Here is a 13,483-nt window from a genome sequence, read left to right as displayed (position 1 = left end):
CGCCCATTATATACTTATATATAATAAGCGTAAGGGAGATAATTTGGTCGCATGGTCCTATGTTCCAAAAGCTTATCATCCGTTGGATCGTATATTGAACAAATAAGCACAGTTAGATTAGAACAAAATTAAATTCTGTTCTATAAGGAAACTGACATCTACTTGGATGTTTATAATTCCTTTTCTGAATCCAAAACAAATTCTGTCTTTCATATGTTTTTGATTTTTTTTAATCTAAAATAAATATTTCCTACAAATTTTAATTGTAGAATCGTATAAATCGCACCGTCACAAAATAATTTTTATCCATCGGATCGTATATTGAACAAATAAGCACCGTTAGATTAGAACAAAATTAACTTCTGTTCCATAAGACAACTGATATCTACTTGCATGTTTATAAATCCTTTTCTGAATCCAAAACAAATTATGTATTTCACGTGTTTATGATTTTTTTTGATCCAAAATAAATATTTTCTACCAATTTTATTTGTAGAATCATATAAATCGCACCGTCACAAAATTATTTTTATCTAATATATTTTAAAATTAATAAGCCCGATTTATGTGAGGAACGTATACAAAAACTTTTTCTTAATTCAAAACAAATTCTACCATCTTATTGCATGTTTATGATTTATCTTCTTAATACAAAACAAATTGTGTTTATCAATTTTAATCTCGAACCATAAAATTTTTTAGAAAAGTATTTAAATCACATTATAATAATTTTATATAAAATACATTTATAAATATAATCTAATACGAGTTGGCGTCACATATTCTACTTAAAATAATTTAAAATTTGATAGAAACAATTTAATACTTTGGCATGATACATACAATTTTAATTTATTATTTATAAATTAAATTTTTTCACACCATTTAAAATATATTTAAAAAATCTATATATAATTAAAAAGCTCTCGTGTCTTGCACGGGCTATAAGCTGGTATTTAAACAATACCGCGAGCAGAAAAATCTTAGCGGAGCTGGTCCATCTCTTTAAGAGAACGCACCGCCAACTTGATCCACCTTTCAAACAACCAACTCCCACCACACGCTCGCTCGCTCGCGCTCATTAATTTCTACCCGTGTTTTGAAGACATTACCTTTTGAGCTCGATCACGTTTAGCTGCGTGTGCGAATATCAGGCACAATCTTAAATCTAACCCGACCCCGACTTAATCCGCAACCCGATTTAGTGAGACGGAATTCGGAAGTGACCAAAATAGACCCAAAATTAGAATTTTATTTGTAAAAACTTAAATTTTCAATTTTATTCAATTTCCAGTGATTTTAATTTAAAGTAAAATCGACCCGATTGTTGATACAAACACGATCTGTTATTTAAAACTGCCACCCCTGAATTAGGAAAAATGGCCCCAAATCTCAAATATTGTTGAAGTAATGCGCGAAATAACAGAGTTGAAAAAAAAAAGCTCCAAATACCAGTTAGAGACGCTGATAATCTAGCGTTTTCAATTTTGAAATGAAATTACTAGATCGTGTAGCGTTTTACTATTTTAACCACAGCAAAACGCTACACCGTCTACCGTATATTAGGGTTAACCTAATTAGCCGCTACACGATGTAGCGTTCTGTTAGGATAACCTAACAGAATGCTACATCGTCTAGCGTTTTTTGGTGAATAACCAAAACGCTAGACGATGTAGTGTTACTAACTGATATTTGGAGGCCATTTTTCTGAATCTGGATATTTCGGATATTTAGGACATTAATAATGATTATATGAGTATTTAGGACCAACACTCTAAATTTAGTCGATGGTGAGAATAAAATATTAATTATCTAGAGGCGCAAATGAGCGAACAATGTTCTCCTTGCACATAATAAAAATACATAAAACTTGTAATTCAAATTTGAGTTTGAGTGGTGATAAGGACCTCTCAAAAGGGCAGGAGACCAACTGCATTGACTGCGGGTGACCCGTCGACTATAACACCCGCCCAGCGACTTCTCACCTGCTAGCGGGAAACCATGCTGATAGGGCCCACTTTACACCCCCGTTATCACCAGCAAGACCTTCCCACGGACAGCCTAGAAGCCATCAGACAACGGGTGTTCCCGTCATCCAACACGAGACAAGCGGATGCGGGTGTTGGACCTCCTAAACAGCGGGTACCCGGCATGAAAGATCTTGACATGCCCGTTAACATCTTGTGCCGGCAAGGGAGTCATGGGTTGGTCATGACCCGCTGATAATGTTTCAAACCAACTCCACGAGGTATAAATAGAAGAGGCTGAAGAGGAATGAGGTATGCCCAAAACACCAGTATCATTTTCCTCTCAAATACTCTAGACTGATTGTCACGCCGGAGGTGCAAATCGGACCACACCACCGACTTTGCATTGTTTTGCAGGAACCCCACCTACAGGAGTGCGACACACGTCGATGACGAAGAATCCCACGGCTGGACACCTGGAGGAGGCAAATATGGCTTTATCAAATGGATTGTAATCTTCTTGTGTATTTTACAGTATTGTGGTTTGATGGATGAAGTTGGAAGTAGTTGTAGTAATAAGGAAGTAGGGGATAAACCCTTGAATGTGTCGTGGCGTCCTCGCCAGCTTGTTTTCAGTCCTTATGCTCCGGGTGATGGTGCATTTGCAAAGACTCAATCTTTGAGTGTTTATGTTAGAAGTGTTTCTGTTATAAGGTCTCGTGGCGCCGTGGCGATAGTGCCGAGGGTTGCGGCAACGGCAGTTTCACGATCAGATCCGGTTTCAGAAAAGAAGGCGTTAATTGGACCTTAATGGAGGGCGTAAATTGTGTCTCATAATTGAGGGCGTAAATTTTGCCTCATAATTGAGGGCGTAAATTGTGTCTTGATTTAGGACGTTAATATTTTATTAATTATGTCTTAATTAAGAGTTTAATTGTCTCAATTATGATTTATCATAATTGTGTGAATTTTTTGATCAGCACATACATATACACGTGATTTTATTAATAATTAATTATTGAATATATTTTTTATTTTTATAATATATATAATCTGTTTTATATATATATATATAAATATATATATATATAAATATATATATATATATATATATATAAATATATATATATATATATATTGGTCATGTTCCAGAGAGAACCATTAGAGAGAGGTAAGGGTTCTGCAGCAGAACTTAAGTATTAGTTGGGGTTCTGCAGCAGAACTTCACAAAAAAAATGTCAATATTTATGAATTATATTTTAAAATTATTTTTGAACACACACAACGATGAAAAAACATGAAAAAAAACATGTATTTAGATTTAGATCCTAAAAATCTATTTAAAATTTAGGGTTCTGCAGCAGAACCCTAGTGGTTCTATGGTTCTTTTTTAAGGAGTGGTTCTCTCTTGAGCGCGACCCTATATATATATATATATATATATATATATATATATATATATATATATATATATCGACTTATATTTTTCTTTTTTTATTTTTAGGATTCTTGGAAGAAGACGGGTTTTTCTTTTCGGACATTAAAGTTTTATTGTCTAAATTTCCCCGGTCATCTTGCATGTCCGACGGTTAGATAATAAACTTTCTTGAATGAAAGAATTATCACGGTGAATTGTCGATTGTTATTTGTGAGAGTTATTCTCATTTAAAAAAAAAAAAAACTGAGTTTGAGTTTCTCTTTTTAAATAAAAAAATTGAAAATGCAAGTATATACCAACATAAAATTTCGTAACTAAACCTCCCTAGCTTTGATCTCCTCCTGGCGAAATTAAAATGAGTTTGTCATCAAATTGATCTTTCACCTAAATTTATGTATATTATATTCCCTTCGTCCTGTTTTACTTCATGTTTATATTATACTAAAAGTACTAAATTAATAATTATATTCTATATATTTTTTTTTAAAATTTACATTTCAAATTTATTTGGTATAAGTATTGAAGTTATGATTATACTAATATGAGTTTTTAGCACTTAGTGTCAAAAACAGTTGGAATAAAACAGAAGTAACATAACCAATCATATATCGCACCCCCTAACTATCGTTTAAAAATGATATTGTACCCATACTTTGAGAAACTCAACTCGCTTTACATTTCAAGAACGATACGCATCCCCTCCGTAAATTCCGTTAAAATACTCCCTCCGTCTCAATTTACATGTCCCTTTTGATTTTCGAGGAGTCAAATTGACTAATTTTTGACCAACTATTAGAAATTATTTATTTATTATTTTAGTGATAAGAAAGTTACATATTTAAGACTAGATTTACTTTTTGATGATATTTTTTTCAAATATTTGTTTAATTAAGCTATCCGCAAGTCAAAATAATCATTAAAAAATTTTAAAAAAATATCATTAAAAACTAAATCTAGTCTATTTTAATATGTAAATTTCTATTTCCTAAAATAATAAATAAATATTTTCTAATAGTTGATCAAAAATTAGTCAATTTGACTCCTTGAAAAGTAAAAGGGACATGTAAATTGAGATGGAGGGAATATTTTAACGGAATTTAACGGAGCGGGGTGCGTATCGTTGTTGAAATGTAAAGATAAGGGGTGCGAGTTGAGTTTCTCGAAGTATAGGTACAGTATCGTTTTTGAACGATAGTTAGGGGGTGCGATATGCAATTACCTCTTAAAAAAATTATATTACAAAAAACTATATATTATGGGGTAGAATATAATGTTTCTTTATAGAAAAACTTGTAATAGAGTGAAAATTTGCGGTTCAAGTGGACTGGGAAAGATAGAGATGAGAAAATTTTCTATTATAAAGGAAAAGGACTAAACAAAGACGATGACAAATTATCTTTTATTTTAATTTCTTCACTATAAGTAAATTACATGTGAACATATGCTGTATAAGAGAAAGATTAGAACATATTTATCCTGTATTATGGCAGATGGCATCGCCAGAGTTGATTGAGGGGAAAGGTGGACCAAAACATGTGCAAAAGAGTGAGAAAATATCTGTGTACAGTGAGGTTGAAAATGACCAAAGAGCAAAGTTTCCCAAATCATAAAAGCATGTGGAACTCGTATTTATTTTCACTACTTGGCCTTTTCTTCTCTTTTTCACCTATTATTGAGTTTTGTGGGGCGCTTCTTTGACAAACAGTAGTGAGAATCTGGAACTCGCAAATACACTGTTCACAAATTCTCCAAGGATAAGCAACGTGCGATAGTAATCCACACCTCACCGTATCTTATCTACCCAACGTCATTTCATAACTTGAGAACGACATTGTTTCTGCCTAATGCATTCTAGTAGTTAAATGAAAGTAAAGGTTTGTTTCCGCTTAAAGACCGTGCCTAATGCATTTTTTCTTTTTTTTACAAATATGACTTATAGCCTTACAATTGAGTATCTATTCTCATATATTATCGGAGTGAGTCAGAATCGAACTCAGAACATGGGAAGACAAAAGATAAACTCTTAACCACTTGAGCTATCCAACCGTACGCAATGCATTTTAGTAGTTAAATGAAAGTAAAAGTTGCTTAAAGACCGGGCTTTGAGTTTCGTCTTTAAACTGAAAAATGTCTACATTCATTTTAAAGACGGAAATTAGTTTGAGGTACATTTTTCAATCAATTAATTTTTTAAACTTTCTTTTGATAAAATTACTCATAAGACATAGGAGCTGTTTGAGCAAGTTTAAAAAAAGTGACTTCTTGCTTAAACTAAAGAAGTAGAGCAAAAGTGAGAAGTAAATAAGTTAATAAAGTATTTGGAAAAGAAGCAGAAGCTGTGAGAGAAAAGGTAGAAATCTCAGCTTCTTAAAAATGTTTCTACTTCTTTACACAAACAGGTTAAGAAAAGCAGAAACCAGAAGCAACTTCTGCTTCTAGCAAACAAACAGGCCCATATATTACCCATAAATCACTTTTATTTTTATTATTATATTTTTAATAACTCATAAATCATTAATAAATCAAAAGTATCCAAATAAGAACAAGCTCATCACATTAAGTCACCTTAGATTATAATTCACGTTAAGTCATAGACTCACGCAAATGGTCTCTAATTTGATACGAATCCTAAAATTAACGAGAAAGTTATTATATAAAATGAGTGATGCAAAAATATTATGACAAAAAAAAAAAAAAAGAGTGATGCATTTGAGTTGAAATCGGTATACTAAAGTACTCTTGTTGATGGTGGGAAGTACTACAATTTTGTTTTTCAAGGTACAATAACAGGACTGAAATAATGTCCATTACAATTTTATCTTTGCTCGGAAAAATGTAAATTTGTACTGTATGCTTACTGAAAGAGTCGGAATACGAAGACGGGACTTTGGAAATCCGTGAACTTGTTCTCGTCTCTCAACGACTGAATAAATAAATTTTCACGGGGTTCATCTGTCACCCCTCTGTGTGTTGCATATTCCAGCGCCATCTCGTAGTCCACCTGTAAAAATTTGGTTGATTCGTTAGATTATGAAACCAAAGGGCTGTAATTCCTTTTAACCAGTGAGATCATCCTCATATAACAAAATATGTCATGCAATGAAGATAAACTCAAAATTTGCAACTACGTGTTGTATAAAATAACACAGCTACCAGAGCGGCAACTATAAACAAATACACACAATGAATGTCAACCAAAATTTGGACTTGTGAGCCCTATTCCAGGTCGAAAAACGGTCAAAAACTAACCTGTTCAACATGTTCTGCAAGTTTCTCCATCAGGGTACCTTTCGTTATCAACTTTGATGAGACTTTATTCAGTAGTTCTGCGTCCTCGTCATTGTAGCGTTTCTTCTTTGATGCATGCAAGGTGGTCATTTCTTTCAAGACATCGTATATAGCACCAGAAGCATCAGGAATATACCTGCCCCAGAAAAGGAAAATGAATTGTGGATTTTGTATGCCAAATTAGAACATATAATAGAATTTTTCTATTTACCTGCTCAAATTTCTTTTTCTCTCCTGCTGTTCACGGGCCTGAATTTTTTTGGCAATTTTCGATTTTAGCTGAATGCAACATTGCTGAATAGAAGTCTGGAGCCACAAAGCTCAGTTAAAGGCATTTATAAACAGGATACATTACATACAAATATAATATGATGTGCCACGAACCTTGACTGCAGAAGCTATCTCACTTATATCATCACCAATATACTCCTTCCCTGTCCCTTTAAATGGAATCTTTGTGCTTACAATGCTCACAAATACGCCAATTTTGTCTTGTGTATGATTGATCTTATAACTATTCCAACTAATGGATCAAACATCTGTTAGCACAATATCATATATAACCTCTTTTGCAGAATACTAATAAAACCGTTAAACCCAACCCCTCCTGTTCCAAATATGACGACCTTTTGTATATTAAGGAAACCAAAATCCTGCATAATTTAGTATCCTTTACTCAGTCGATATAAAAATATATCTTACTTGATCCGCTTCATGGCAGTTCTGGTCACAACATCAGCACCTTGCTCAAACAAAAGTGGAATACGGTTTGCAAACCGGAAAACATTTAAACCCTAAATTGCAAGAAGAGAAGGATTATTTACTTGGGCAGAAGCCGAAGAACACAAATAGCTTAGCAGTACACATCAAGAATCAATTTCCTGCTTCCAACTTACCATATAAAAACTAAATAAACAAAACATAAACTCTATGATAATAGAGAAAAAGTTTATCTATTCAATCCAACTACTTCAGTTCCTAAACAATTTACTTTAGAAATTCTCTCAAGGATAACTTATTTGTATCTACAGACACATTGAGAACGAGTGAAGTAAGAATTGTAATGTTTGAGACCACGTGCTGCTAGAAATACAATTACACTAATAACTCACTTGCTTAACATCTTTACCGCCCACACTAACTCCAGCTTCCACGATAAATGGGTGGCCTTCAAATACTTGAGCACTGCACATGACATCATGCTATGATGAATAGAAACCAGAAACTTCCTATACAACACAGATACATGTAGGGGTTGGTATTACATATACCTTCCTGAATAGGTGGCAACCATCTCTGGGTGCAGCTCCTTGATAATTCCAAGCCGAAGATTGTATTCTCCAGCAGGACTAAGGCACTACAGATATTCACATAAGGTGGCAGAGTGTAAACAACTGAAAAAGTAAGATGATAAATAAACTGCATAGAGTTCTTACATCTCCACTAGGGTCATCAAATTTGGCTTGACGGAACAACTGATGGATACGAACTATTTGCTGCGAGGTTAGAGATTTGACAGGCATTTTTGGGCTGAAATCTGGACCCATCTCTCCTGAAAAATGAATTAATTTTTCTCGACCTTTTAAATCAGCTTCTAGGATGTTTTGCCGGTGCTTGAATGATTCAAAACAGAGACTATATTAGCAGATAACTGCCCAAATAGGTACCATAGGTTTTCAACTTCTCCATTAAACTTCATAATAACAGTTTTGGTGATTAACTTGGCAGCTAAATTGCATTTAACTATTTTACTTCACAGTTAAAAATCAAGCGAATGAACTTACAAAAACCACGCCACGTATTATTCCTGGCTACTGCCTACAGACACTGGTGTTTTCAACAATTATACGTATCAGTGGAACAAACAATTGGACATGGAACATACAGTAATAGGAAATCAACATGGATGCCATGTGGCATTTTAACAATTCAATACTACAGAGATGGAAAACACAAACTACAAATGTTCACCACTTTCAAGCAAGTACGGACCAGATAATCTTATGGAATCTGATACAACTCCTTTCATCATTAATTTGTACATTGAGAACAAGGCAAGCATGAAGCACCAGCATCAAATTGTAATTTAAAATATACAAAACGAGGCACAAACAGATAGCTCAACTTAGATTGACAATTTGAGCAAACCACAATCTGGACCAATGCACAACTCAGATAGACAAGATTTGCAAGCATGCACCATGAACCTATCAATCTAACTTTTCCATAACTTCACTCCATCCATAAGTTCAGTGATAAATTTCCTTAATAAATAGCCATTATTTTAGAATAGGGTAACTCACTCTCTCAAACACAAGTATCTCGATCACTCTCAAAAACCGGCAACTCGGTTCCTCTCCAAACCTGATCGCTTGATCCTCCACTCAGGCAACTGCTAAAAATACCCACTTGGCTGAGTAGAATAAATGGTAATATGACCTACTTGGCAGTTCTAAACTTTTAGAAAATAGTAAAGTGTAAAGCTGAGATAATATATGTAACAATTACATGTTTCGCTAAAAAAAAAACAATTAGGTGTTTCAAATTTACATTTAGTTTAATCTTTGCTCTATCAACTTATTTTTTATGGGTGGAGATCCCTGGCAAGTGTTTGTTGGCAAAAAGTCCACGCTTTTTTATAGCGGAAAGACACAAACCCTCGAGTGGGTGTCTAAACTGCGAATAGACAACATAGCCCCCTACATTCACAATAAAAAACAGGTATTATGTCTTTCAGCGATAAATATCGCGGAAAGATTGCTGCAAAAAGCAATTGTCAAGGACCCGGACCCTTTTTTTAATGAATTAGCTAGAAGAGGCTTATTCCTCAATCCTCAAAAAATTCTTGTGTTAGATTTTCCGTTTCTTCCTATTGCACTTTTACATAATCTCACATTATGTAATATGTGTGTGTGTGTGTGTCTGTGTGTGACTAAGAAGAAGTACAGGGGCTCATTTGTCAATCCTTATGTCGAACTTGAAATTCTAAATGCATTTGGGTGGTAAGAATTCCAACAGAAAAAAGTTGGCAACAACAAGAAGATCAACTTCAAGACTGTCCTCCAATATATAAACATAAATGTTAGCTTCAGGCATGCACGGGTCATATTCCTTGATAGAAAGTATCAAGTCCATACTAATCATTTATAGCCCATACAACTATCATATCAGATCTGTAAGAAATTGAAATACAAGAAGTTAAGCTTCAAAACATGCAGTTTATTCAAATAATCATTTGTATACTTTATCAAAATGCAAATGTGAATAACTGAATATACAGAATCTAAAAAAATGAGCCAGCTAGCTTCAGATTCATACCGATCAGTCGCTCAGCAAAGGCTCTACCAATATTCACAAATTCATGCTGAAGGAACTGCAGCAAGTTTTGTTTTGATGTTTCTGTTATAAGGCGCTTAATGAGTAGTAAATCAACAGCTGACGGATGGAATTTTGTCTCAAGGGGAACCGCTGGCATTATGTCAGTTCTTCTTGAAAACCTTATGCTGACATTTTTGCTATGAATAGAAAGAAAAGCAGGGGAAAAAAGGATAAATTTTTTAGTTGATTCGGTGGACAATGAGTGTGTGTGTGTGTGTCAGAGAGAGGGAGGGGGGCGAGAGAGGGAGAGGGAGGGAGGGAGAGAGAGGGAGAGAGAGCGAGAGAGAGAGAGAGAGAGGGAGGGGGGCGAGAGAGAGAGGGAGGGAGAGGGAGGGGGAGGGAGAGGGAGGGGGAGGGAGGGGGAGAGAGCGAGAGAGAGAGAGAGTACTCTGATGCATCTGAGACAAAGTTAAAAAGAAATTGAGCATAAGGTGTGATAACAGCCAATTGACGCATATAGTGCAATATCTTTGACTGCAAATACGAAATATAGTGGCATTTTATAAATATTATTTTTGCAATACAGTGCTGTACAAGTACTATAATCATTTTGGTTTTTGACAAGTACTAAAAGTAATTCTTCTTTTCTTGAACATGATTAAAGATTACTAAATTTTAGGTCTCCTTACACGATAAGTTGTCCAGTTTCCAGCGATAACAATTTGTATTTCCGCCCCATGCCAGTGCTCCTTGAGATCCCGTTTCTCGTGCAAGTGAATGTGGGGAATGTTCCTGAATTTAAAATTTACCATCCACATGATAACTAATTTGCCCCTTCTAGCATTTGCAATCAATTTAATGTAGAAAAATTATGCACGTCTATTTGACTTCGAACATACCGATTAATATCAATGTCCAGCCTGCAGAAAGAAAGATAGTTCTGGCCCTTCATTGAAGATGAGATCTCAATGGGAAGTCCTGTACTCATTTTGGACCAAATTAGTGCCTGCAAAAGAATAATTTACTGAGTACGTTAATGATAGGAGAAAGAAACAACAGCTTTTAGTTCTTTCCCCAACTAGCAATCTTCAGTCATCTGTATGTAAATGAAAGACTATAGAATATAACCATCATAAAGAAAATGTGGGAGAACTCTTAAGTCTCAACAGCATACGACAATTAGCTTCAGAGGACAACTAATAATGAGCACTATTTCCTACCATAACCTCTTTAAAAAGCTTCAACATTTGTCCAGTACATCTCAGAACATATCACTGAAGGTGTGTTAATGAGCTACCCCAGAACATGTAACAGGCTGCAAACTGTTAAAAGTATTTCAAAATTATTTGAATTGTTTTTAAATTATTTGAAATTGTTATAACTTGTTAATAGGATAAGTAAAGTTAGTTTGGAAGATTAGCTTTTCCAGTAAGTCGGTACTGACATATGCCACCTAATATGTTGTAAACCCTACTAGTTTCAAAAAGACAACTGTAAATATATGAGAGCTGGGTAAAATTTTGCAAAGTAAACTTAAAAATAATCCGTAGAAATTAGAATTAAATTCCAAATAAAAATGGACGCATTGGCTGAATTATGTGAACATTACCATTTTTGCACCTAGCCCAAACTTTCCCCGGGTTTGTTTCAAGCCATACTTTGTACCAGACAGAACTGCAGAAACAAAGAAGCTCACAATAACATATTACTACATCATAGTTTAGTCGGAAAAAAAAAACTCATTATTCTACATAAACTTCAGAATAAACAATATATGATTCGAGGTAAAATGCCTTATAATAAAAAACAGGATTTCTCGTTTAGTCTCAAACCTCGTCCAAACATATTAGGGATATCATCGTGCGGCATTCCTCTCCCATTATCCTACATAAACTCCCAAACCCAGTCATGTGAGTCAACCCATCAGGTCTTGGTTGGTAAAAAATTATAAAATGAAACTGGGAATAATAATCAACATACAATTAAATCCAAAGAATAACCCACACAAACCATACATGAAAAGAATCACACCTTACAGGTCACCCTGTAAAACGAGGCCTGCGCTCGACCCTTAATGGCCTTTGCAGATGTTGGCTCTTTTAGTTTCTTACCAAGGGCAGCAAGCTTCGCCTGATTTTCTTGTATGCGAGCTTCCTTTGCAAGTCGTTTCTATAAAACATAGTAAAAGAAGCAAACAGGAATGAGACAGTAGAAGAATTTGATCAACCAAGAAAGTTTAAAATTCTTTTATGAAGTCGCTACTTAAATGATATAGGAATTCCTATCCTGATTAATGCTGTAATCAACACAGTGAATAAATGTCTAATTACTTAATTTACCACATTTATTTCATTTTAGTAAGTTCATATAATACAGCAAGTTGGGCTGTGATATCTGCCAAAGCAGAAACTTGCTCAAGCATAACAGAACTCAAGGCAGTAAAGACCAATCATGGTATAAAATTATTATGATAAACTTAAGCAAGCAAGTTTGAATTTCTTTCAACAGCCTCAACTTATATTTTAAGAATGCTAGGAATTTTAAATCTGTGAACAAACAAGTAGGTAGTGCAGGGGTTAACGAGAGATATTTACACCCTGTGTATTAAGCTAAGCAGAACAATTACAAACAAAAAGACTAACAAACCTCGCGAGCCTTAGCTGTCTCGAAATCATCATAAAGTTCCTCATCAACCCGTTCACGGTCAGCAAGACCAATCATGGAATTGTACTTGCTTTTCCCAATCTCTTCACTAACGTAGACAAAGCATCAACAGAATTTCACATAATGACTACATATATTAAACAATAAAACATTTTATCGTAATACAACTAAATCAAAAATATAATAGGATACTATGAGAGAAAGTAGGAAATGTGAGGGTACAAACATCGTAATTTCGACAACAGGAAGCTCAGAAATAGACTCAGCGGAATCAAGGGCATTCTCAACAAACTCTCTAACAGTAGTATAAAGGCACTTCCCAGGCTGAATAAAAGAACAGTAATATATAATAGTCGAAAATCACCCAACAATAAAAACTCAAAAATCGAGAAAACAAAAGGGGAAAGGGGGTGTGACGGACATTGTCAAACCCAGCAATGGATTTGTTTTCAGAAAAGAATTCAGCTGGAGATTCTGCAGAAAATACCCAAACAACATAATTACATGACATAATGAAAGGCATAATACAAGTAGAGTATAGTAGATGAATGTGAAGGCTTACTCTGCTTGAGGACACTGGTGGTTTGTTTGGGTTTGCGGGGAGCTTTGGACTTTGCAGCAGCCCCCTTGGTAGTTTGAATTGGACTCTCGCTGCTCTCCATTTCCATCCTGCTCAAACTTCACTCTACTGCCTGGCCTCGGGTTTATGTGCTAATTTTGGCCCCTTCCGGCATATGATTGTAAAGTTAAAATTATTCAAGGTTGTTAAAATTTTATTTTTTGGCTATCTCAATTTGAATTCAATATA

The 13,483-nt window shown here is 34.7% G+C and overlaps 1 protein-coding gene across 1 annotated transcript; it reads right to left on the bottom strand.

The window, feature by feature from the left end:
• Nucleotides 1-6,096: 6,096 nt before the first annotated feature.
• Nucleotides 6,097-13,415, bottom strand: LOC108196589 (DNA topoisomerase 6 subunit B). The gene is made up of 19 exons (XM_017363933.2): nucleotides 13,238-13,415; nucleotides 13,097-13,149; nucleotides 12,902-12,999; nucleotides 12,658-12,763; nucleotides 12,043-12,180; nucleotides 11,844-11,895; nucleotides 11,621-11,685; nucleotides 10,911-11,017; nucleotides 10,701-10,803; nucleotides 10,460-10,545; nucleotides 10,012-10,208; nucleotides 8,130-8,245; nucleotides 7,965-8,050; nucleotides 7,806-7,878; nucleotides 7,396-7,487; nucleotides 7,078-7,216; nucleotides 6,905-6,999; nucleotides 6,655-6,829; nucleotides 6,097-6,406 (listed from the first exon to the last, which is right to left on the bottom strand). Exons 1-19 carry the CDS (start codon nucleotides 13,341-13,343, stop codon nucleotides 6,260-6,262), a joined length of 2,034 nt encoding a protein of 677 aa, XP_017219422.1. The 5' UTR covers nucleotides 13,344-13,415; the 3' UTR covers nucleotides 6,097-6,259.
• Between the last annotated feature and the right edge of the window lie 68 nt (nucleotides 13,416-13,483).

The sequence above is a fragment of the Daucus carota genome, chromosome 7 (assembly GCF_001625215.2).
Source record: "Daucus carota subsp. sativus chromosome 7, DH1 v3.0, whole genome shotgun sequence".
In the NCBI taxonomy this organism is placed as follows: domain Eukaryota; kingdom Viridiplantae; phylum Streptophyta; class Magnoliopsida; order Apiales; family Apiaceae; genus Daucus; species Daucus carota.
This window is presented reverse-complemented; position numbering and strand designations above follow the sequence as displayed.

What these genes read in the sequence shown, in the direction of transcription:
- LOC108196589 (XM_017363933.2), bottom strand. Translation starts at nt 13,343, where the DNA reads ATGGAAATGGAGAGCAGCGAGAGTCCAATTCAAACTACCAAGGGGGCT. An exon ending in CCATTGCTGGGTTTGACAAT is followed by an intron (nt 13,000 to 13,096) that starts GTCCGTCACACC and finishes TCTTTTATTCAG; the next exon opens with CCTGGGAAGTGCCTTTATAC. An exon ending in TTTACAGGGTGACCTGTAAG is followed by an intron (nt 11,896 to 12,042) that starts GTGTGATTCTTT and finishes GAGTTTATGTAG; the next exon opens with GATAATGGGAGAGGAATGCC.